At 38.1% G+C, this 27355-nt stretch overlaps 1 protein-coding gene across 3 annotated transcripts in view; it reads right to left on the minus strand.

The window, feature by feature from the left end:
* arhgap1 (Rho GTPase activating protein 1) overlaps window positions 1–27355 on the minus strand; it is a 45942-nt gene that overhangs the window by 9767 nt on the left and 8820 nt on the right. For 2 of the 3 annotated variants that reach the window (XM_008104848.3, XM_003214593.3), the window contains exons 2-7: window positions 21666–21843; window positions 20203–20295; window positions 10280–10309; window positions 2589–2676; window positions 2189–2320; window positions 1601–1687 (exon numbers count right to left, since the gene is read on the minus strand). In XM_008104848.3, coding sequence (XP_008103055.1) covers window positions 1601–1687; window positions 2189–2320; window positions 2589–2676; window positions 10280–10309; window positions 20203–20295; window positions 21666–21798 — 563 coding nt within the window. In that variant the 5' untranslated portion in view covers window positions 21799–21843. The remainder of the gene's footprint in view (window positions 1–1600; window positions 1688–2188; window positions 2321–2588; window positions 2677–10279; window positions 10310–20202; window positions 20296–21665; window positions 21844–27355) is intronic. The other variant, XM_008104861.3, reaches the window with a different exon arrangement.

The following is a 27355-nucleotide window of genomic DNA, read 5'->3' on the forward strand; positions in this document are numbered from 1 at the left end:
GTGGGGTTATGTACCAGCAATGCATCATTTTATACCAATTTTCCTTTAGGTCGTATGAGTAGATTGGCTTCAATTTGTGATTCCATATATTTTCCCATTTTTCCATTCTTATTGGCCACCTATATTGGCCGCCCATTTAATCTTACAATCTTTAACTTGTTCTGTTTCTGTTATCAATTTTAATAGTTTCTTATACATTTTTGTAATTGTCTTTTTGTCCCTGATATCATTATTTTATCACAAAATGTTTATTTTTCCATAAATTCATTTACTTTGTTAGTATTCTCTTAACTGTCTATATTGGGACCATGGCTCAAGTAATCTCTAAGGGCTTTTTCATCAATATTTTCAGTGGCTGCAAGATAGAGGCTAAGTCACCAGCGTTCCTGGAAGGACGTAGGCAGCAGATGGATGGGCATCCGAGTGAATGCATGCATGGGTCTTTGAACAGGCGAGAGATGAGTGAGTGAGTGAGTGAGTGAAGTGGGTAGGAGAGTATTTGGGTGGGTGGATAGGCAGGCAAATGAGTGTTTACAATGACGGGACTGCCTAAATCAAGACTGCGACTTTTATGCAAGGAATCCTTAAATACAAAAACCAGGACCCAAAAACCGGGGATGCAACTATTATGCGATTAAATATGGTACTCATGCATACCCTCATATTATTCACTGCACATACATACTAATTAATAGGCAACTGGAATGATAGTTTATCCTTAAACTTGGTGAGGGATTGGAAGCTGCTCTTCTTCCTAAAGACAGTATTGTAGCTTGAAGATTCCACTAACCCTGAACAGTGCTTTATGTTTTCATTCTGCCTCCCACACAACTCCCTGACAGAGACCAGGAAATCTCTGTAGGAAGCCTGGGTTATCAGCCAACTTAGTGACACTTATGCAAACAATGTAAGCACAGGCTCAGCAAAAGCTAGGAACTTGTGATTCCTGTAAGACAGGGACAGTGACCCAACACAAGTCAAAACATATCATTAATCAAAGCTGAATTCTACAGCTGACCATAAGCAAAAAGAAGGAAAGGACAAACAATATTCTCAGGGTTTTCACATCACCATGGAACTAATTTATAGAACAATTTCTGCATTGTCTGCTAAACAAGTAAAAGAAGTGTGAAAACATGGCAGCACCTTCCCTCTTGCCTTCGCAAAATACATTATGCAAGCTAAGTTGGTCACAGAAAGATTAAACATAAAGGAAAAATTGAAGGAAACTTGTTATGGCTGGGAAAATTGGAAAAAGTAATAAGAGGGTCAAATTTATTATCTTTGGAGGAAGGTCAGGAATGAAGACCCAATAAATACTAGGAGCAGGAAATTGCAGGCTGGTGACCATTTTTCTGCCTCAAGCCCCTTCGAGGGCCATGTGGATTACCAAAAAAGGTATTATCTGGAAATCCATTTCAGAAAAGAGTATTTTTTTAATAATAAACAAATAAGTTCCAAAGCCCAATTAAAAAATGAACTATTGTGACTGGAGACTTCTAGAAATGGACATTCAGGGTTTTTTTGGGCTAGATAAAGCCATTCTGGGGAGCTGGAAAAAGTAAAGGGTTGCAAAAAATAGCACAATCACCTTTCCTACCTGATCAGAGGCTTGAAGAGAATCAGCAGTGTCTTGATGAACATAGTTGGATGCACAATATACAATGCTTTGATATTCTTTTTGTATCTAAAATGGTAAGATAAACAAGAAAGAACTTGACTTGCTGTGAGAAAAATGTGCACCCATCCCAAACCATTTGCCTGAAAAAAGCAATTAGGCCAGAACTTTCCAATGATCTCATGTTGGTGGCACACCTTTTATACATGTATTATTTTGTGACACAATAATTCAGTTTTAGTAGCAAACGGATGCTAAACCAACTCCTTATAACGGATACAGACACATAAATAAACCATAATAATGAAATGTATAGAAACACAACAAATCATTCATTTAAATTTCTAACAACATAGTACTTCTTGCTTATTTCATATAGATTCAGAGGTTTCTCATGACGTTCGTGTGATACACCTATACAGTGCAGTTGACACAATGTGTCGCGACACACAATTTGAAAAGCTCTGAACTAGGCTATATAACCCTTAAGGCATCCTATATAACAATTCTAATTATATATCAAATCCTTGCAATGCTAATTTTTCAAATTTTACATCTAAGTACACTTACTTGCGATCAAATTCCCGATAGGCATCCCGTAGCCAGCTTAGTGATGGCTTGTTCTCACTAGTCAGGCCATGGTGCAGATACACTAAAGTGTAGTCGCTCTCCACATACTGGTCCAATGTATACTTCAAATAGCTGAAGGAAGATGGTCATATCTTTAATATGTATTTATTTTTAATGTTCTAAGGTCAGAACAAAGACAATCTAGCTACTGCAAGGAATAAGATATTAAGATATGGCTCTTCAAAAGGAGAGCTGGAGGCAAATTCTGGCTTCGACACTGAAAGATTTTTCAAAGATATAGCCAGCCCCAAATTACTATCACCTGTAGAATGGAATTCTTAAGGAAGATTGTCAGGACTAAGTTTCACCAAAACAGGTGTTCCTTTATAGTTACACGCACCTCAGCAATTTCACATGATCAAGCTGATAGCTGGGGGGCATCCGGCAGGCACTGAACAAAATAACTTTCCGCCCATACTTGTCATCACCTGAAAACAAGAATGGCACATATCACAGAAGGTTAAAAGACCAATCAAGGAGCCTCTAGAAAAGGAGGTGCAATGGTGCAAGCACTGCTTAGTACTTGACTGTTGCTACATCATTCAAATGGAAATAGAAAATTAAAATGGCCTGGCTTGTCACAAAAATTAACATTACATAACTTCACCTTCATAAAGATCTCAAGGTGTCATTCTGGAAAAAGGCTATGAAGGCACAGGATCTCAAGGGCGAGAGGTGGAGGAGAATGTTGGCCCAATGGAGGTGGTATTTTTTAAAAAATGATGTAAGCCACGATATCCTTGAGTCAACTGAAGACGACCTGATTTGGAATTATGATAATGACAGCACAGAGGAGAAAAATATCCACAATGCTATTATGGTGAATACAATGTATGTTTGAATTTAAAGACCTAACCATGTTAAGTCTGGAGTATCAGCAATATAAAGGGATTTTAGAGACTGAGGAAACAAAGTTGGTAGCATAAATCCACAAAAGCTTATGATAACAACTTCATTCTCTCAGTCAGTCTTTATGGTGCTACAAAAGCACTTTGTGTTACTAATGTTAGTATGTAATCCAAAAGCAAAGAAAAATTATTCCCACACAGATGGAGAATAAATTACTAATCTGTTTACAGGACACTGTTCTTGTCCACATTTCCCCTAATCTAACTGCAAATCACTTGCTGTTTCAGTATGTGAGGTTCACCAAATGGAAAACAAAACAAACAAATTCAGGAACTGCAGAGTAATGAACTGGTCTCACGCATTATGGAGAAAAGCAAATTGGATGTGGGACAAAGGTACATCAAGCCAATAGCAAACTGAAGAATGACGCACAGAAATGTCCCACTGTGCTGCAACATGCATGTTGTAAATAATCTTTAATTTTTTCCAGCTCCCTCAAACAGGCAATTGACCTACCATATTTACTCAAGTCTAATGCTCACCTTTTTTGGCAAAATTACCTTGCTAAAATTGAAGTGCACATTAGATATGATGGCAAAGAAACCAACCTGCGTGAAAAGGGTTGGAGGAACCTGGAATCTCGGGGGCTGGACCCGGGGGGGGGGGGGGGGGTCATGAAGATGATGTTCCCAGCCTCAGGGCTTCATGACACCACAGAAGGAAGAGGAGCACCCGGCTGCTAACCTACTTGTTCCTGCCACTTAGCTGAGGATCCTGCCTCCCATGAGGTCGTCAAGTCCCCGTTGGTTTTGAAGGCATCATGAATGAAGCATGAAGCCAGTTGAGCATCGTGCAAAGCTAGCAAGTTTATCAGCCTTGGCCTGACAGAGGGGTATGGCTTCCCAAATGGCCTCAATCATACTGTCTCCCTGACATGCTATGCCTGCACTGTTGGGTGCATTGCATTCGAATGCAAATCCATTTTTTATAATGTGCACCTTCAAAATTGAGAAAACGCATTATAGTCGAGTAAATACGGGTAATTTGATTACTATAATACCACAAGACTAGGTCTGGGAAAATATAGCTGCTACCACATGAGAGCTCAGATCCTTAAAGCAAGGGAAATCACTAATATGAAGCTTATGATCTCTGTAGAAGCCAGTACTTATTGCTAGTAGCAATAATACTGACTTGTCAGTAAAAGTCTCTAGAAACAGATCTGGACACTTGGACAGTTTATTTTGGTAAGTAAAATAAAAATAAAGAAACAGATTGTGCTTCCACTCTACTTGAATATCACTGGAATGAATCAATCATTTGGCAACACAATTTTACAAAATAATCCTTTATTTCATGAATATTTACAGTTTAGTCTAACACTTATAGTTACCTATTGTAAAAGCTTGTAACTACTTCTAGATTCTTCCTTGTAAAGGCAAGCCTATGGAATTCCTATACCAGTACCCCTTTCCTGTGGGTACAAAGTTGTACATTCTGCAGAGGAAAGACAGGATACAAGCTTTGATAGACTTTAAGGATATTGTTGGACTCTTTCATCATCATAAGGGTATGCTGAGGTGTGATACAGTTTTCCTGCTATGAAGATGGAGGTAATTCATTACAGAGGTTATCCCCTCCAGCCCAGTTGACTTTGTGTTCCCCACTTTACAATCCCAAATTAAGAAGAGAATATCATTAATAAATATCTGAGGATTCTGATCCTTCTTTACTACCGTGTTTCCCCGAAAATAAGACAGTGTCTTATATTATTTTTTACTCCCAAAGATGCGCTAGGTCTTATTTTCAGGGGATGTTGTATTTTTCCATGAAGAAGAATTCATATTCATTGTTGAACAAAAAAAAAAAAAACATTGATTCTATACTGTACAGTAGTTATCATCACAAACCAATATAACTAAACCAGACAAACTGTGACTCCTGTCAATAATTTCTTGTTACTACCATTATTTCCATATACAACTGGTATGTAAGCCGCCCCGAGTCCCTCTGGGGAGATGGAGGCAGGGTATAATAATAATAATAATAATAATAATAATAATAATAATAATAATAATATACATTTACCAATCCTGCATGTTATGGTGTTTTGTTTGGCGGGCACCGGACATGCTTCCAAACAAAAACTTTGCTAGGTCTTACTTTCGGGGGAGGTCTTATATTTAGCAATTCAGCAAAACTTCTACTAGGTCTTATTTTTTGGGGATGTCTTATTTTCAGGGAAACAGGGTAAGAGGGCAAATGACAGAGAAAATCTATCTAGAAACTTTTTTGGTAACAAATCAGTCTTATTCATGGCTGATCAAGATATCGCTACATCACATTTTAACAAAAGGTGAAATATCTGAAAGCCACAAATAATGCACATTTTCTCATAATGACATATTTTCAGTTCCCCACTACATCAAACGGTCATGCAACGTTCAACACCCAAATACATATGTCCAGTTGTTATTGGACCACTGTTTGTTTTTTCTTCTAAAAAAAACTGAACTTCTGTAAAATGTAGTCACAGGTTTGAGGAATTTTTATCTTATGAATGCTTTAGCTACATAAGAACTGATATATAGAGAATTGAGGTTGCTATTATTTACTTATATCCCATAATTCCCCACAAAGAGGCCAGAGTAGCTCAAAACTGAAATAAAATACAGTATAAGATGCTGACACCATGAAGATATATTTATTATGACAGATATAAAATAAAATACAAATAAACCATCGGCCAACATCAGCAACAGAACAAAGGAAGCACTCCACCTTCAAAAGTGATTTTCACATGATACCTAAATCACAGCAGTGAGGGGGATAACCCCAATACCCACTGTGAAAAGCTCTATAGTCAGGATGGAATCACCACGAAAACTGAATCACATCTTGCTACACTATAGACTACATTCATTAAATGGACTGAAAACACCCCCTATCCCCCAGAAATCTTAAATTCAAGATGATCAGTAACTGGGGAAAGGGATCTGTCAAGTACATGCATCCTGGGCTATCTAAAGTTTTTTTTTTACTGTACACTAATATTAGAGAGCCAGTGTGATGCAGTGGCTTGAATACTGGACTAGGAGTCTGGGAGAGGATTCAAATCCCTGCTCAGCAATGAAAAAGGTGAGCACTGGATAATCTGGGGTAAGTCACATTCAGTCTCAGAAGAATGGTAAGCCAGAAAAACCCATAATTGGTTCATTTTAAGAGTCACCATAATTTAGAAACCTCTTGGAAGATATAAAACAACAACATGCTAGTACTATCAACACACTGAATCAGGCCCAGATCTACCTCTGCCAGCAGGTATTTCATGTTTTGATGAGTTTTGGTCATAAAATTTGTCCTTTTAAAAAAAAGAACAGAATCAATTTTTCACTAGGTTTTCATATTGCATGCACTTTTCTTTTTCACATACAAGCTCTTTTCTTCCTGGTTGCCTCGATGTGCTGAAATACACCTTACTTTTCCTGGACTTGTCTTCGGCTTGTTGGAAAATGTGAATAAATCTAGGTTTCCCACATTTTCTTTCCTCTCTCCTTTTATGTCCTCCTAATCCTCCTCCCCTAGAGAGATTTAAACTTCTGTATTTTATTTCATGTTTTAACTTCAATTTCTCTGTCAATTAACTTTTTCATCTACATTTTCTTGGACCCTTTGCAATTAGACTACTATCCCTCAAATTTCATCTCAAACTTAAAAAAAACTTCTCAGTGAAACAAATAGTTAGGTCTTCTTCAATCTTAAAGCCAAATGTTATCCCCACCCATGTGGCCACCTCCTTCGCTTTGTGTCTTCAGTATTCACATTCTAAACCCGAGGGCAGGGATTTGTCAAATGAATGATTTGTGAAATGCCCTGAAAGTGTTCTGGCTGATGGATAGAGTTAATACTATGAATCAATCAATACATAAACTAACAGCTGCAAAAATAACAATTTTAAACTGAAGATAAGGAACAAATGGAAGATTAGGAGCTCATAAAGGGCTGATTGTAGTTAATGGTATGTGTTGAAATCTTGCACATAAAAGCCTACTTCACCTTTAATCCAAGATGAAATTCATTGCACATTTCGACGAAGCACTGCATCATGGGATACACACACAAGAAATTTATTCACTTTCCTTTATTTCTTATGTTCTGTTCTTTTCATAGATCTAATTCATGGCTTATCTTTTATGTTGAAATGAATATTTTGAGGTTTTTTGCACATGTTATGGCTTTGAGTCATCTCATTAAATTCTTCATAGTAATAAACAGAGAAATTCATTTGGACCCCCCAGGCTCTGCACAGCTGAGAATAATACTCTGGATGGAGTGATCATATATTAGTGTATATGATACTGCTATCTTACACATAAATTAAAAATAGCTCCCACCTACACAAATCAAAGACAGTGGTAACCAACGACTCAAAATGTCTCATTCTTTATCAACTCCTAATCTTAACTATGGTGAAGTGCTTTCCTTTGCCCCTGTTCAATTTCCTCCTTCCATGCCAGTCTCTGTCCACCACATACATAGATCATATAACAATAAAAATGACTCAGTCCACATGTTTACATCTATACTACAAAAGTCAAGAAAACTATTAAGGTAGGAGGGTCAGCAACACAGAAAAGCCATGAAAAGGGAGAGGGAAGGGTAATATACCATCCCATGAACAGATCTGAAGCATGCTGAAGGAGAAGGGAACAGCGGAACAATATTGCAACCATCAGACAAAAAACTAGGTGAAAACAATGCAAGGGTAATCTAGAGTCACCATATACAGTACACCTACAGCCAGGTCACAAGATCAACATTCAACCGTTTATCCCATGGTTGCCCAAAACAAAGTACTTAAGCAAAAGACTTTCAGACAGCTTCCCAAGAATTTCATAACCTTAAGACTATGTACAATATGCCCATTGCCCATCCAGTATATGCCCTACAGTAGATTGCAGATGCTTTTAGCAGTTCACTGAGGGTGTCATAACCCTGCAGATGATGCAATGATGTTGAGTTTCTTTTCCAGCCTCACATCGCTTTCTAAGAAGGCAAAATACTTTTCAGTTTTGCTGAACTGCACAATATAATCATGACCGGAAACTTACCAAATTGTGTAACAGAAAGCTGCTGTAAAGAGTGTCAGAAAAGACTACATTTTGATGAAGATATGAATTGCAGTACTTAAACTCTGCCAACACCTACTTTTAACTAAGAAATGGAACCGTGACCTTTGATAATGTGGCCCTTTCTTTCAATGTGAATTTTTAAGATAAGACAAAAGAACAAAATCTAAAAACAGCCAGATCAATGCCTCTGGTTATGTACAATTAGAATGCATCATCTATATTGATACAACCATCTGTAACCATTTTCTGCAGACTTTTGCAGTTTTTTCAAAAAATGAAAATCATGGGACATTAATGTACATGAATATCTCCTGCTCGAGAGTAGTACTCCTAAATGATAGTCCAACTACGTAGCATGCAAACAACACTAAATGATTATCCAAATCCTTTCATCTCAAATGACTTGTTCTAGAAAACATGAAAACAGGTGCCTAACTCCATGTAGCAACCAATGGCCAATGAATTATAAAGTATCACATGCATTACAAATTCTGTAAGTTTAGGAAATGTGGCTGTGATATACTAAGCAGACCTGAAAGCTACTAAACAAAGTGCCTCGACAATAGTAGGCATGCTTCGAATCATATGTCAAATGTCTGATTTCTATGAAATTTAAGGAAAAAACATTGTTTTAGCAGAAAGACAGTAAACCTAAAATTATAGTACAAAACTATTCCACTATTATAGATATGTTCTGCTAACATAAAAATATTCTACTTACAGATTTTCAGGCCACAAAATGGTAAGATATGGAGTTAACACAACTAAGAGAATCCTTTCTATGCAACCTATCTCTGTCTAGGAAACCTGCACTTAAGTGTAGCTGAACATTTTTTTTCTGAGAAACCTCTGGTTAACAAGCTTCTTATATCAGAAATTCTGTCCATCTCAAAGGAACTTTTGGAACAGATCTATGTGAATAAGGAATCAAATTATAATATATAAAAGCATAATTTCAGGAAGAATTTTAGAATATAGAACTCACTGTTCAATATGGAGGAGTGAATGCAAGAAATGACACATTATTCTAAATTACTCGAGAAAATTGCCGTTCTCCTTTTTTTGAAACACTACAAAGCAATAGGATTCAGATTGATGACACAAACCTAAAAGTGAAGAGTGAAATGATAAGCCTGGTGACTTTGGCTTACAAGCACTCTCGAGAAGCTCTAAATCTCTTCCTAGGTATTTAAATATCTCGAATTATAGAAAGCATAATTAGGCTGTGGGCACAAACAAAGATAGAAAATTCAAGATGTCATTTCTCTACTGATCTTCACCAAGCTTCTAGAAGCAGGTTACTAATGTTCCTGGGGAAGCTAAGAGATGTCTACACTTAAAAGATGAAAAATGACACTAGCAAACACTTGAAGGTTACATTTAACTCACAGTTCCATCTGAATCAGCAGCACAGTGTTTTTTGAAAGAAGAGATGAAGAACAGAAGCTTCGTGTAATGGAATTAGAACAAACTTGGAAGACAATAGCGATCATCAGCTCTGTTTTACAAAGATCTCAGCCTACTGCCAGGATGAAGGTTGAAAGTCTTCCAGAAGATGTTTTAATCGCTAAGCCCATGTATGCTACATAGGAATAAAGTAAGCACTGTTCTATCCTCCATAGCTTCAAATAACGATAAGTAATGCATTACTGTCAAGATAAATTCTACAAACTCTTTTAACACATTTTTCCCAGTGGATAGTGAGCCCATCATCATCCAAGGAAAAAAGGAGGAAGAAGCAAAGTGAAGCCTGCAAGCTGAAATCCGCTTAGACCTCCACCAGAGATTTTCCAAAAACCATATCCAGTCGGGAAAGTAATATGAAGCAGTACCGGCTAGATGTTTGTATTACTTGCTAAAGGATAAGCAAGCATAACTGCAATCTACATAACAGAATGCACAACAAGTACAACTTTAAGATTCTGGGACGCAGTCTGCAGCTTTGCAGAATTTGGGCTCCCCTGAGATAACCCAGCCACAGGCCACAGTCATGCTAAAGGATGCCATGATCTTAAGCGCTGATGACAAGAGTGCCAGGTACACCACCTACCTGGCTGTGCCCCAGGAAGTGCACCCTGCCCTGAAGGAATAGAAACAGAGTTATATTGAAGTCCTTTAACCGGAACAAATCTAAGGAGTGAGCTTAAGAGTCTGGACAGAAAGATCTACAAACAATAAAACACACACATTTATTCTCAAATCCTTAGCGTCCAGCAACTACTATTATTAAAAAAATAGCTGGTTGTTATTCGGAGAAATCCATTTGGACTCTGCTACTATCTCAATAAGCCACTTTTCCCACACTAGAAAGAAACATTGTAATTCTGCCTTAAAGGAGAACCTTTAAGTGATTTGAGACATTTAAATAATGGAATGTCAAGAAATCACTGGAGTGGTCCTGAAAATCAGGGCAGCTTTCATCCAGACTTCACTTATAAAAGAAAATATGGAAACATAAGCTGGGACTCAGATGTTCCAGGGCTCATTATATCGCTCCCAGTAGCATTCATCAACAAAAAAGGACACTCTAGCAAAAGCATATAACAAAGAATCCACCATAATTTCAATTCCACGCTCATATAAATTTAGAGACACAGAAGAACAAGCAGCAAACTCAGTTTGTTGGACTCTACATGCAAAGACAAACATCAAACTTTCGTAGGCAAATTTGTATGGAAAATCCAACACCAACCATGCAGTAACATCAAAAATAACTTTACTAAACTGATTTTTCAGTAAATTTATTTCTTAGCATATAAACTTGGGTTGGGAACATTATCACTGAGAGTCTTAGGAATATTCTAGATCCTCAAAGTCTTATTTACTGAGGCATGTCAGTATCTGCATTAAGTAAGTAAAGTAAGTTTTAAGATCTGGAAGAAAGTCCTACGACAAGAACACAAAAGACTATAACTATTTAAACCACAGGTTCCTGCTATGTATTCCTCATATATCTCAGGAGAAGATTACAGGAAGAAATAGCTTCCATAGCTGAGAGGACACATTCACAGTTTAATCATCTGGGAAATAAATGTAGCTGAAGCCTATCTTGAGACAGAAGGTCACAAGAAAGCACAAGTTTAGCTCCTTTGCCCTTTTAGCTTTTATGAGAAGAAAAAAAACTGATGAAGTCACAATCAGGATATTCATCATTTCATATGTCATTCAAACCATTTATATAAAGTTGTAAATCAGCTTTTTTATTGTGTTGCTGGTACTCCTGTCACACGAATTGTCCATGACTGTTAGGCATTTACAATTATTTGTTCACTTTTTTGACAAACATTTCAAAGAAATATGTTCGCTACAATTTACTTTTTACAATAGAGACTGCTGCAAATTAATCCTGAGTATGAAAAGAGTTTGAAGGCAGAAATCTGTATCCAGAAATAGGGACTGTTTCTAACGAAACATTTAAAACACGAGTGAGTGCAATCTTTTCTACACGAGCAGTGGCTCTATGTAAACCAAATAACATAACATTTTCAGAAGGATAAAGGGGACAACAAACTTACTACAGTCAACTGTGCTAAATCAAGAATCCAACCAAGATAATATATATTTAGATGAAATATATGTATTTAACCAATATTCCCAAAGCATGTCATATATACTCAGGATTTAGACTTACAGTAATTCCTGAGTACTATAAAATAGAGATGGAATACTAATGGCTGAATGCTAAATTAATCATACAATTTAAGTAGTGTACATTTATAATGCTTTTAAATGCTCATAAATAAATGTTCTCTTGTTGATCTAAATATCAATCTAAATATCAATCTAACTTGTCTTATTCTAGAAGTTAGTAGAGTTGGATCTGGTTCATCTTGAAATGAAAAAGCATTAAGTATCTCCAGTCCAAGCTAGGAAAAGATAGTGTGAGATTAGATAGAACAATACTCTGTCTTGATATAAATGCACCAAATATCCGGGTGCCAACAAAACAAAACAAAACAAAACAAAGTGGGGGGGGGGGGGGAGGGAGTGAGGAGACAATGGCACTCTAATTTTCCTTGGCGAGCTATGCTCCTAGAACTGCTTCCAGAGGTAATAGCCAGTGTGAGTGAGGAGCCCCATCGCTGAAAATGTCACACCATATAAGGGAATAACAAGGAATCCACCACACCAGCCCAAAGCTTGTTCCTCCTGAGGAGACCATTATATTAGTGAATGTGATTATCTAGTACAACACCGCCTGAGCTCTGTGAAGTATTTTCCTGAATGAAGCAGAGAGTGTTTAAGGATCGGGACATTAGTAGAGAGACCAAGATGCTTGATGAAATGATCCTCCAACATCAACTTCGCTGGACGGGCCATGTTGTCCGAATATCCACTCACCGTCTCTCAAAGCATTTACTATACTCCCAACTCAAGAATGGAAAACAGAATGTTGGTGGACAGGAAAATAGATTTAAAGTTTGCTTAAAGCTAGTCTTAAAAATTGTGACACAGACACCAAGAACTGGGAAGCCCTGACCTTAGAGCATTCTAACTGGAGGTCAGCTGTGACCAACAGTTCTGTGGAATTCAAAGAGGCACAAATGGAGTGCAGAAGGGGGAAACATGTCAAGAGGAAGGCGAATCAAGCCAACTCCTGTCAGGTCCGTCTTCCACCTGGAAATCGATATCCTCACTGTGAAAGAACATATGGATCAAGAATAGGTCTCTACAGTCACCTACGGACCCATCTCAATAACAGTACACTTGGAAGACAATCATACTTGGACATGAGTGATTGCCAATGATGATGATCATCTAGTAATCATATGCATAAAAGGAATTCAAAATATTTTAGACAAAAACTACCACCCAATGGACAAGTAATTTTTAAAAAATGTATAAAGCTTTTTAAAATGTCAACAAGAGTTATCAGCGACACAAAGACCAAGACAGCCATTGAAGTAAAGAGATCCATCAGAAAGTACATCACTGAAAAGGCAACTTCCATAGAAGTTTCGCTCAAAAGGTGGATGAACCAAAATAGATCAGGAAAGGCAAGATGGGAAAATCTGAAATGCAAGAAGAAAATAAGCAAGAGCTAAAACACGAACTAAGATAAGAGATATAACAGAATATCAAAAGAGAAGGAGATTAAGCAAACTGATTAAGGACAATTAGTGCAAGAAGTAAATATGATAAATGAGAAGGCAGGAAAACTGGAATTGAAAGCCAGGACAATGTATAAAGAGAAAGAACAACAAGGGGATACTTTTGCTTTTCTGGACCTGAAGGGGAAATAATATTGTTTCCAGTTTAGACTGATACTGGACTACCCAGAAGAAAATATAAGAAAAAAGATGTCTAAAAGCTTGCAGATTTTTTAGAGAAAGTGAAGGAATAAATTAATGAGATAGCAAATTAGCTAGGCTATTGACTGGATAGTGAAGATTATTTGATGACACAGAGTGACAGGAGAATTATCAGATTAAAGGACCAAAGGTGGATTATAAATGTTTTTTCTGGAATATAAATTGAGATAATGCTCCACAGAATAAAAAAAAAACTTTTATTATCCAAGAAAACTTAATCTGGACATAATTTGACTTCATGAGATACTCATTAGAAAGACATAAGACATTTGACACATAAAAATTGTGAGAAGAGCTTGCTTCAACAGACTGCAAGAATACAGGTTTTGGACATCAATCCTATTTTGGGTCCAAAATTAGTAGTCTGATTAGAAAGGTTAGTATTTGAATATTCAAATTAATTTACAAGGGTTAAAAATTCTGGGTGTGGGTATATACTCCATGTGAAGATGGGTTGGTTTTTTTTCACAAATCTTAAGATATAAATTCCAAGAACTGCCCTGGGAGTTTGTGTTTTTTAGGGATTAGAATTCCATTATATCCCTTGAAAAATATAGTACTTCTGACAACAGTTTTATATAAAGTTTTAAATCAGACAAAAGAAATCATGGTTTTCAATTGACAGTTTGAATTTGAAACACAAACAAGTAGTAAAATGTTTTAGCTTTTGATAAAATTTGAAATGGATGACAAACAAGTGAAGGATTGTATGGTAAAATGGGCTAGATAGTTTCCAAGTAATATACAAGTCAATCAGTAGGAAAGGAGATCTTTGAAAGGTTTTCCAATTTCCTTTGTGTTATGATTTAAAATAATAATAATAATAATAATTTAATTCTTGTATCCCGCCCCATCTCCCCGTAGGGACTCGGGGCAGCTCACATGGGGCCTTGCCCAACATCACAATATAAAAACAAATCAAAACACATACATTTACAACAATAAATCAACAATATCAGTAAAACCATCATAAAAACAATATTGCAGGAAAAAGTGTTAAAAACAGATATAAAACACAAGTCTAGGCCAAAGGGCGAATGTGTCAAATCGGGGGGAGGTAGTTACGTAATTGACATAGTCATTAAAGTACTAGAAATGACAATAATGACAATAAGAAGGCGAATCAGTGGGTCTATTATTATGTAGGAAGACAACTTGAACCAACAGAATTCACTCATCAAAGGCTTTCCGGAAAAGCCAGGTTTTCAGGTTCTTCCGGAAGGAGAGGAGGGTGGGGGCCAGCCTAATCTCCCTAGGGAACAAGTTCCAAAGCTGGGGGGCCACGACAGAGAAGGCCCTCTCTCTCGTCCCCACCAACCGCGCCTGCAAGGGTGGTGGAAGCGAGAGAAGGGCCTCCCCCGACAAGCGAAGAGATCGTGCGGGTTCGTAGGGGGAAATGCAGTCTCTAAGGTAGGCGGGTCCCAAACCGTTTAGGGCTTTGTAGGTAAGAACCTGCACCTTGAATTGGGCTCGGAAGGTAAATGGCAGCCAGTGGAGCTCCTTAAACAGAGGCGTTGAACGTGCCCTGTAATTTGCTCCAGTTAGAAACCTGGCTGCCGAGCGTTGTACTAGTTGCAATTTCCGAGCCGTCTTCAAAGGCAGCCCCACGTAGAGCGCATTGCAATAGTCCAGTCTAGCGGTAACTAAGGCATGGACCACCACGGTCAGATCAGACTTCTCGAGGTATGGTCGCAGCTGGTGCACAAGTTTTAATTGTGCAAAGGCCCTCCCGGCCACGGCTGACACCTGAGCCTCAAGAGTCAGCCCTGAATCCAGGAGGACCCCCAAGCTACGGACCTGCGCCTTCAGAGAACTTAAAAGAGAACTTTAATAAAATAATGTATTATTGGTATGTGACACCAGAGAAATAGTCTAACATCAAATGCATGTTGGAAAAGTGTTAAACATGAAAGCCCTTTTAACATGGTGGACATGTAAAAATTTCCCAAAAACACTGATTGTTTCACTACACTATACACTATAATATAGCCAATCCAGTTTAGCATTCTATATTATGCTAGCTGTACCCAGCCACGCGATGCTATGGCAAATTGTGGTGGTGTTGGAAATAAAGTACAGTAGAGTCTCACTAATCCAAGCTAAACGGGCCGGCAGAAGCTTGGATAAGCGAATATCTTGGATTATAAGGACTGATCAAGGAAAAGCCTATTAAACATCAAATTAGGTTATGATTTTACAAATTAAGCACCAAAACTTCATGTTATACAAAAAATTTGACAGAAAAAGTAGTTCAATACGCAGTAATGTTATGTTGTAATTACTATATTTACGAATTTAGCACCAAAATATCACGATATATTGGAAACATTGACTACAAAAATGGCTTGGATTATCCAGAGGCTTGGATAAGCGAGGCTTGGATTAGTGAGACTCTACTGTAGTGAGGAATTGGTGGTACTTAGTATGCATTATGTTCGATAGTACGTGAATATCCAGTATTTGTGGGTGTTAGTTGTTTTGTGTGTTGGTGGTAAGTGTGAAGGGCGGCATTTTGCAGAATGATTTAGATGTAATGGGGTTTGATGTTTAAAGGGCGGTTGTTTGTTCTTCAGGGCAGGTGTTAGCTGGCCCTGATTGGTTCATGTGTGGAATGGTCCTGTTGTTAGAGTGTTGTTCAGTGGGAACCGAGTTGGAAGTAGGATGGGAGGAATGGCATTCCGTTGTGTGGAAGGGACTGTAGAATGTCGAGTTTGGTAAATTACACTATCCGGTTTGTGCTGGGTTATTAAGAGTGCTGACTGCCATCTAACTCAGTGGAATGGGGATTTTATTGAACTGTGGAAGGGAGTTTAGCCCCCCCCCCCCCCGAATGTATTATTTCCTTTGGCTTGAGAGTACCCCCATTAGCCTTTGTTTTGAGGACCGTTTGTTGTTCGTGTATTATTATTATTATTATTGTTGTTGTTGTTGTTGTTGTTGTTATGTTTTTTTTCCTCATCCCAAAGTCCCCCATCTTTTCCTGTCCATTGGTCACATATTGTTGTTGTTGTTGTTGTTAATTTTTGAGGTCCCCTCAATGACTCCCCATTTCCCTCGCCATTGCTTTCTTCTTATTATTATTGTTAGTATTATGAGTATTCTTATTAGTATTTTGTGTTCTCCTCAAAGATCTCGCATTGACTATTATTATTATGATTGTGTCTTCACCCGAATGACGCCCCCCATTGACCTTGCCCTCTCCATTGGCCCCATATTATTATTGTTATTATGATTTTTGCTCACTCCAAAGGCCCATGGTGGTGTGTGGTGGATGGAAGTGGGTGGTGATGATGGCAGCACCCTTTTGAGGCTCAGACCAGTTTCTTCCGTGGCATTGGAATGGGTTGCGTCACATCAGTTTTTGATTTTTCTGACTTCCTCTTGTGTTTGCTCTGTTGTTGGAGTCCCCAGTGGCAGAATGGGTTAAAGTCTTGTGGTGGGAGGAGTGGTGACTAAAAGGTCAGTGGTGGGAATCAGGGAGTGGGATGAGCAGTTGTAGGAGGAAGAGGAGGAGGAAGAAGTGGGGGCGATCTCGGGCTGGCCGAAGATGAAGAGCCCGCGTGGGGAGGGAGGGCAGGCTGAGCAGCCGGAAAAGGTAGAGTAGAGAGAGGATGGCCCGCTTCATGTTGGAAGGAAGCTGAGCCATATAGCGATGGTCAGGCTGTTGGTTGGTTGCTTGGTTGGAGGGAAAGAGGGAAACGGGGGTAGTGGGTACAGCGGTTGTGTTCCTGGTGGGGAAAAAATGTGTTGTTTTCTGTATTTTGGGTTTTGTGGGTCCTGGTTCAGGTCCAGATGTTTAATTTTGCTGTAGGAACCTAAAGGCAAGGATGCTGAATTGTGTTGCCAAATTTCTAGGTTCTAGGGCTTGTACTTTTGTTGTTTAACGGCAGGGAGCAACACCATTAGTCTTTTATATATATAGATGGTCCACAATAGGAAAAAAATCAACAAAAAATCAATACAAAAAATGAACAGGAAGGAAATCTAAGTTAGCAATAGTAATGTTGGATATTGGAATACATTAGATAATTCTTTTTTTCTCACAATATATGGACTCCAGATCTAGGAAACTGTCAATGAATCTCATTCAAATATTCTTTCAAATTGCTATCATCCTGAAAAGTCAGCAACAAAGCTACTATTATACATTTGAATATGCTGGATATCACAGAAAGTATTTTATGTTGACCCATCTAATCACTCAACACTGACAATCTTTGTAGATGAAATTATTTTTAATATCTATTCATCAGCTCAGAGAATGGAAAGAAATCTCCATCATGTTTGTATGGGCAATCACTGTATGGACAATTAACACACTTCCCATTCTAGGCCCCTCTTAGTATAACAACAAATGCAAATTATATACAAAAGGTGCTTAAAAGATACTTTAGTCCATAAGACTGAATTATTTCTTGGAATATCCCAAGGAGTCAGTATATCTATTTTAAAAAATCAACTCTAGAAAATTTAGTATCAAATAAATGAATAAATAAATAAATAATGCTACAATGGAAGACAGATCACAATTTCAGGTACATTGGTGTAACCGTTGACAATAGCTATTTAACCTAGATATGTCCTTACAATTTTCTCTCTCCTCTGCTTATCATATCTGGAACTAAGAAACGTGATGTATAGTCTTCCCTCACTACTTCGCGGTTCACTTTTTGCAGATTCGCTGTTTTTGCGGTTTTTCAATAAACTCTAAAAGACTATTATAAATCATAAAAAATACAATTTACAGCCTAAGGAAGGGAGGAAGGAGAAGCCAAAGAGAAGCCATTTCTAAGCCAAAGAGCCAGCGTTGTCCATAGTCACCTCCAAGGTCATGTGGTCGGCATGACTGCATGGAGCGCCGTTAGGGTTACAATACAGTAAATAAATATGATAAAACTGAATATATACAGTGTTCCCTCACTTATCGCTGGGGTTAGGTTCCAGGACCACCCACAATAAGTGAAAATCTGCGAAGTAGGGACACTATTTTAATGTTTATATATTATTTTAGTAGTTATACACTATTTTAAGCCTTTATCAACCAATTGTGTGTTGATAAATCGCCTCCTTCTCTTCCTGTTGCCGCTTGGGCTTCTTTTCTCTCCCTTTGGCTTCTCCTTCCTCCTTTCCTTAGGCTGTAAATTGTAATTTTTTATGATTTATAATATTCTTTTAGAGTTTATTGAAAAACCGTGAAACAGCAAATCCACAAAAAGTGAAGTAGTGAGGGAACACTGTTTTCTTCCCCAAGACATTAGAAATACAGAAGTACAATTGTGTATATGGTATTCCTTGTATAAGATGGCAAATTCAAGGTTTCTTTTGTTAATTTATTTGCAGGGGGGAGAGGGGAGTATTTTCAAGGCACTGATGTAAAATCCATGGACACAGTGGGCTGACTCAAAAACAGTATCATTTTCCAGACAAATCAATTCTGTAAATCAGTTTTCAGTGTCAGGTTATTTATTCTCAGGCAATTGTCTAAAACTGCAGTCTGAACTACAAATTTTAAAGACTATACAACAGTTAGGATTTCCATTTTGGAATTTGACATTATTGTCTTGAGAAACAGAAGCAGATTATAAGATTCCTATGAATGTACAAAGTAGGAGGGGGGGAGATCCCAACACTACTGTAGGTTTTCCAGAAAATAGAAATAGTTATGTGAGACAAACTCAATAACTTCTGGGATTGTGATCCAGACTCAGAGAAAAAATCCTCATAAACAAAATAAATAGGGCCTAATTGTGTTCCTAGAGTCAATACACCTGGCAAGCTTGTCAAATTACTTGGAAGACACTTCATTTCAGTATTTTGATTTTTTTAAACTGGAATTTGACATGGTATTCTTCTAACTAACTGTACTAGTGCTTTTTTACTAAATTTTTATCCCTATGTTTTCCTACATTTTATTTTTGTAACAATCCAGCTGTGAGAGAATAAATGTGAACATTCCTTGTGAGCAGGTATTCAAACTCAGGCCTCTTTAATTAAAATCTATAATTAAGAACATATACAGTAGATTTTCAGCTAACTAGTACTCATGGGGATTGGTCAATGCCAGATAACTTTCAGTTAACCAGAACTCAAGCAGTAACTGGAACTCTCAAGCAACCAGCAAAAAATCAAATAAATAGTAATGTAAATTTAAAAACTGTGTTTATAATACAAACAGTAAAACTATGCTACATTAAGTTGTTTGTCCTTATTTGCCATTGATTATTGTATTTCATTATTAATATCAATCAAGTCAATACAGAGTTTATGGTATGGTACAGTATTACTTAGCCTTATTTTTAACAGTAACTCTCAGGCAACCAGAAATTTTTCTGTACTTTCAAAAAGTAAATCAAATTTTAAAACCACTTGGAAGTTTGGGTAAACTAATTCAAGGAATTTCCAAATAACCATAATGGATATTACATACCCCCTTAATCACAGCTTTTATCCTTAACACATTTTTTTTACCTTTTTAAACTTTTTTTAACTTAGAATTTTACTTTTTCTGCCAGTGTCCAATTACTATCTAGATAGAAACACTAAAATGAAGACCAAGCTATAGTTTGGCTATGCCCAATTGATAATTTTCTATTCAGAATTGCATGCCATGTTAAAATGTTATATTTATTACAAAGCAAAAAGAGCTAAAAGAAATCATTACCTGCTACCTCCACAATCTGGTGCCTAGCAATGTCATAGTACGGATCATCCCACCGCAAGTGAGTGACGGAATCAGGTGAGCCTTTTGTGTCATCTACATAAAGAAAGACAAAAATATTATTAACATAAAAATCTCAAAACAAATGAAGGAATACAGAATCATACACAAAAGAGCAGATGGGTTGTGAATGCAGAAGTAAAATGGAAACATAACATTGGTTTTGTTAAGAGTTTGAGATTTTGGAATAAACAAGTGCATGCATGAATGCAACCATGCAAGTTTAATGTGTAACAACATTATCCGTAAAAAGAAGAGTCTAAAATCCTCCACCACAAAATTCCCAAGTCATAAATTAGAAAGAGTAACATAAAATATACATAAGATACCCATCAGAGCCGTCCTTAGGTAATTTTCCAGAGTAGCAATCAGAATTTTGCCCCCCCCCCCGGAATTTTGCCCCCTCCCAAACCGAGGTGGGGCTGAGCAGCAAGGAGAGGAGGATCAGGGCCAGCCCGGAAGGAAGGCCTCACCAGGAAGGCATTCCTCGCTTCTCTCCTCAGCAAAGCGCCCAGGAACGTCTTCCTGGCTAGAAGGAAGGCGTTCCTGGGCGCTTTCCTGAGGAGAGAAGCGGGCGCCTCTTTTCTCGTCAGCAAAGCACTCAGGAATGTCTTCCTGGCTAGAAGGAAGGTGTTCCTCGGTGCTTTGCTGAGGAGAGAAGCGGTGCTCGCTTCTCTGCTCAGCAAAGTGCTGAGGAACACCTTCTCGCCAGGAAGGCATACCTCGGCGCTTTGCTGAGCAGAGAAGCGCGGAATGCCTTCCTGGCGACAACAAGATGGTGCCACAGGCAAATGCCTAGTTGGCCTGGTGGGTGAACCGCCCGATATCCATACTATGCTGATAAACACATCTCTTAACAGAAGAGCAAGCAGAACTTTCTACAACTTCTTTAAAGAGTTCAAGATTAGTCCTGCAAGATATGGATTCCTCTGAAAGAAGATAGAGCCCCATTCAAATCTGAATTTAGGAATGATAGTGACAAGCTGGAATTTGTCCAGAGGTGACCAGAATGATCAAAGGTCTGGAAGCAAAGCCCTATGAAGAGCAGCTTAAGGAGCTGGATACGTTTAGCATGGATAAGACAACATTAAGAGGTGACATGACAGCCATGTTTAAATGTATGAAAGGATGCATACTGAAGATGGAGCAAGTTTGTTTTCTGCTGCTCCAAAGTCTAGGACACAGGAGCAATTGATTCAATCTACAGGAAAAGAGGTTCCACCTGGGTATTAGAAAGATCTTCCTGACAGTTAGAGTTGTTCAACAGTGGAATATTCTGTGTGGTGGAGTCTTCTTCTTTGGAGGTTTTTAAACAGAGACTGGATGGCCCTTGTGGTCTCTGCCAGCTCTATGTTTTTGTGGTTCTATTTCTTCCACCTTACTTAGTCAGTGGCAAAAATTCTCACCTGATTTTGGAAAAACAGGAACTTCATCTGGTGGCCAGTTATTATCATCTAGAGAGGCCAGTTTGAGCTGATTAAGAGATTCAGCTGTATCTTCCAAACTCAAATCTTCTTGCAGATCAGGGTACTGTTCCATGGTTGTCAAGTTTTGATTGCTTAACCACAAAACCTAAAAAGAAAGCTGAAGAAATCCACAAATAAGCAACGTAACCATTTAAATGGTACCACAACCCTTATTTTGTATAATGCCCCATATGACCTGCCCATTGTTTCCTTCGTTTCTCAGTTGAGAAAGAGCTGGAGACAAAAAAAGTTTTCATTGAGATACATTCCAATCCATCTCCCTTTGGTGCAGCTGCAGTCCATTTGTAGTATTTACACCAAAATGACCTGAAAACGCAACAGATGTAGTGCTCTTCCTTGGCAGAGATACAAAATCAAATCAATCGATCAGCTTGCCCAGTGAAGCTATATTCTAGAAGCATTCCCAGATATTACAATCCCCACAGATTGTTCAGGCAAATACCAACAGTAGCCCCATAAATATTGTTTACAACTTGAGAAATAGAATCCTCCAAACAACTGCCGAGTATAGCAAGCAGACAGCATACTGAAGCAATATCCTATGTTACAGGAAGACCATACAATGAAAGAAAGGTATAAAAGATCCAATATCCAATATTCTTAATCAATTGACATTCCCATGATAACTGTTTCTATAGTCACTTAATACACTCATCAATATAGTTAACACTATAGGATATGACATTACTAATGTTCACAAATGACTATATACATAAAGCAAATGGAGAGATTAATCTTTGTAATGACATGAAAACTATTTTAATTACAAAACTGCAAGAAACAAGACCTCTTCAGAAACCAGCCTAGGCAAAACAGCATCTCCCAAGTAACATAGAAGAAAGGCAGAATGGCTGTGAATTGATCCAAGGCGACGTTTCAAATCCTGTGTGTGCTTCCCCTACAACAAAGGCAAACAACAAAAACAAATTCTTTACTTTACTTCTAATGCTATGAACTGAGTTTTAAAATAGTTTCAACAATTTTGTTGGTGTACTGAATATGTTTTAGTCTATTTAAAATATTTTATTTGTTTCAAAAATCTTAACTTTGTAGTATTTTACCCTTAGATCGCCTTGCGATCTATCCATACAGTACGGGACACGAATACTGTACAAGTATACCTCAGTTAACAAAGTAGGCGTGTTCCTAAGCAGTACTTCTTTACCAACTACTCAATGAGAAAATAAAGTGGAAAGCAAAGGTTCAGGTTCCTATATCATAAGAAAGAACAGCAGTTCAATATGTTTCATGAATTTCTTTATTCAAAGCTAACAATAAGTAGAAATGAAATAGCAAGCATAACATTTTTTAAAAAGTAAACTTTCTGGAGACAGTTTAAAAGATTCTCCCAAAACGTATCCAAGAATTAGTTTTCTTTTACCAGCCTCCACTTTTCTTATAATTTTCATTTTAGTGGCCAAACGTATAGATCTGTACTTTTAAAGTATTATTGGGATTGCTGCCAAGTCAGGCTGTTTACCCCTTTTCTCTCTCTTTTTATTTGCAGTTTATACATGTTCGCTAAGGGATTCTCAGATCACCTATTATTTACCTCACTTGTGGTAGGCAAGCACACATATTTACAGGAGAATTACTAAATTAGAGTGACATTTTCTCCCAGTTCAAGCATCACTGCATTGTTAATCGTAGAATCACTGATGCAAATAATAATCAAAGGTCTCTGTCCAGTCCTTCTTCACCATCCTCCCAATGTGAATGCTGCAAAAGTTCCAGCTAGTCAGGATGAAGAGAAAGGGAATATGGATTTACAGGCATAACAATATTGTACTTTGTAAAAAAATTTTTTTTAAAAAAAGAGCTTCTTTCTTGATGGCTTTGTTAACTGAAATATGCTTCAATTAAATAAACAAATATACTAAACTGAAAGTTGAAGATTGTTAAACATTGCCCCTAGATTGCTATTTACATTTCAATAAGAGGCTATTCCCAGGCTTTTACCCAAAATGTTATTAAATTGTGGATACTGGCCAAACTGAGTGTCAAAGGGAGCTGTGATCTGTGCAAGAGCTCCTCTTTTTTTTCAACACTTACATACAGACTCTCATTACATACATACTCTCCAGATGGCTCTAAGCCTTTCATATTGCATTCCTGTAACCTCACAAATGAAGACATATATGGGCAGACAATGTTCAGGCCTGGAAAATCCACAAAGTCTAACAACGTTACTCTTTTCTGTTCTCTCATAAGACTGGAGGACATGCTTGACCTCAGTCAGGGCAAAGACTGGTACATTTTCCTCTTCTTAATTATTAGCTAATGTTGTAAGAACGCTTACACTGCAGCTAGACATCTGCCCTTAGCAACATACTTCAGTTTCTATGGAAACCTTAACCAGAAGTTGCAATGACTCACTTGCTTTAAAATAACTCAAACAGCATATAGTGCCCTCACAGTTATCCCTGGTATCAGAATATGTTCTCTACAACAGGGCTTCGTGAACTTTTTCCACTCGCTACACCTTTTCACCTGAGCTTTTTTATGTGATACCAGGTATATAGGTATATAAAATAGGTATTTAAATCAAACATTTGTTTATAATAAATCAGCATTGGCAAGATTTGCTAAACAGGCTGATTTTCCTTTTTGTGGAGTACAGCTGAAACATGCAAATTCCACTGTAAAAACTGCACATTGTTGCTAACAGATTTGTGTAAATGAGTGGCATTCCAAAATCATTTAGCACTGCCAAAATTTTCATGACCCCAACACTTAGCTAAAGGGACTCACAATTTAAGAAGCAGTGCTCCATAGGATCGTCTATTAAAAGGACGCCTTCCTTCTGCATTCCATGCCAAGAAAGAATTGTCAAAATAGCAAATGGGAGAAAATGGGGAATTCACTAGACAAATGGGCCCAACGCACATGGCATGGATGCATTAGAACATGTATGTCTCCCACATTGCTAAATTGATCATAATAACCCAAACACTATAGGCAAAAATTCATTCAACATCCAAAATATTCGTTTTCAGTAGAAGTAGCTCGTATTTCAATAGAGAATATCTAAACCATTTACTTTAAGCCTTCCATTTGCATCTGGTCTTCGTTAGAAGACAGGCAAAATAAAAACTGTGTTGTCGAAGGCTTTCATGGCCGGAATCACTGGGTTGTTGTGAATTTTCCAGGCTGTATGGTAATGTTCCAGAAGCATTCTCTCCTGACGTTTTGCCCACATCTATGGCAGGCATCCTCACAACCTCTGAGGTATTATACCTCACAACCTCTGAGGATGCCTGACATAGATATGGGTGAAATGTCAGGAGAGAATGCTTCTGGAACATGGCCATACAGCCCGGAAAATTCACTACAACCCAAAATAAAATCTCATTTTTTAAGTTCTCCTTTTTTTGCTTAGCCATGAAACATCCAGATTTAAATTTGCAATGGGGGTAATAACTGGTCAGGACTTTCAGGGATCTATATTGGAATCAATGTTTTTTATTTCATGCATAATCTATCTGGAATAAGGATTTAGTCAAAGGCCAAACCTTTTTGATGTGTTATATAGTGATATATAGTAAAATGTTAGATACAAGGGGTGAGACAAGGATTTTGCAGTATTAATCACTAGTGCTGTGAGATTAATGCCACTACCTCATGAGAAAAGCACACCCTTGCTTTTTCTTAATATCACCAGCAACTACACTGATTCAACAATGTAGTGACAACCAAGTTGTTTTGAGCTTCTGAAGTTATAATAACTGCCAAATATTCCCAATGCAGTGTTATGTTGTAGAGCAGGGGTCCTCAAACCTTTTAAGCAGAGGGCCGGTCCACAATCCTTCAGACTGTTGAGGGGCCGAATTATCATTTGAAAAAATATGCAAACAAATTCCTATGCAACCTGAACATGTCTTATTTGTAGTGCAAAAAAAAGCAACAATGAAAGAACAACGCAATATTTAAAAATAAAAACAATTTTAACCAACACAAACCTATCAGGATTTCAATGGGAAGTGTGGCTCTGTTTCTGGCCAATGTGATAGTCAAGTTAATTAGGATTGTTGTTGTTATGTGCCTTCAAATTATTTCAGACTTTAGGCAAGCCTAAGTCTAAAACTGAGGGCGGGGGCAGGTAAATGACCTTGCAGGGCCACATCCGGCCCACAGGCCTTAGTTTGGGGACCCCTGTTGTAGAGAAACACAACCATTAATATTGTTTTGAGCTTCTGGAGTTATAACTGCCAAATACTCTCAATACAGTGTTAGATGTTGTAGAGAAACATAACCATTAATGCAGTTTGGACCACCGTAGGCAAAAGACAGAAAAGTTAAGCCAATGTAATCTTCGTCACAGTTCCCCTTCCACCACCAGTTGCCAACTAAAGTCAAACAACAGCCACTCCCAAGCAAAGCCATCTGTGCATTGCCCAGACCTGGGTCAGGTGACAAGCCTGAAAAAATAGCATACCTTCCCTGCCAGAATACAAATTTACTACTCTGAGCATTCCAAAGCCTTCCACAGGTTCAGCAGATACTGTATGTCTAGAGGTATTGCGATAAATCTGTTCACTGGTATGGGAAAGCACATCACATTTATAATGCATTATGCCACTCATTACTAGAGGTACTTCAGGACTCATTTGATTCATTTTCTTGCAAGTTCAATGGGCATGGGACAATTCTTAAAGAATGCATATACTTCTGGTAGGGCATTTTATCTCAGATACGCTTTTGCTGAAGATCCAGATCAAATGTGCCAAACAGCTGCTGGGCAGCAGAAGCAGTACTGGGGGATGAGATTGGCAAAGCATTTTTCAGAGATATCATAACTAATGTTTGGTAGCACTGCACAATCCTCCTTTTGAACATTTTACCATAAAATGCTATGATGAGACAATCTAAAATGAAATAAGACACAATAACAGAAGGTGAAACTCCCAGGTGGGGTGGCACTCAATGATCTACTAGGATATAGCAGAAGACATTTATGAGCAGCACTGTGGCTAATGATGCACTTGGTCCCAAATTGAAAGGATGTTCAGATCTTGTTGTGCTTAGAGGCAAAAGGAAAATCCAAACCTGAACAACATTTCTTATAGAATCATAGAATCATAGAATAGTGGAGTTGGAAGAGACCACATGGGCCATCTAGTCCAACCCCCTGCTAAGAAGCAGGAAATCGCATTCAAAGCACCCCCGACAGATGGCCATCCAGCCTCTGCTTAAAAGCCTCCAAGGAAGGAGCCTCCACCACGGCCCCGGGGAGAGAGTTCCACTGTCGAACAGCTCTCACAGTGAGGAAGTTCTTCCTGATGTTCAGGTGGAATCTCCTTTCCTGTAGTTTGAAGCCATTGTTCCGTGTCCTAGTCTGCAGGGCAGCAGAAAACAAGCTTGCTCCCTCTTCCCTATGACTTCCCTTCAAGTATTTGTACATGGCTATCATGTCTCCTCTCAGCCTTCTCTTCTGCAGGCTAAACATGCCCAGCTCTTTAAGCCGCTCCTCATAGGGCTTGTTCTCCAGACCCTTAATCATTTTAGTCGCCCTCCTCTGGACGCTTTCCAGCTTGTCAACATCTCCCTTCAACTGTGGTGCCCAAAATTGGACACAGTATTCCAGGTGTGGTCTGACCAAGGCAGAATAG

The sequence above is a fragment of the Anolis carolinensis genome, chromosome 1 (assembly GCF_035594765.1).
Source record: "Anolis carolinensis isolate JA03-04 chromosome 1, rAnoCar3.1.pri, whole genome shotgun sequence".
Classification (NCBI taxonomy): domain Eukaryota; kingdom Metazoa; phylum Chordata; class Lepidosauria; order Squamata; family Dactyloidae; genus Anolis; species Anolis carolinensis.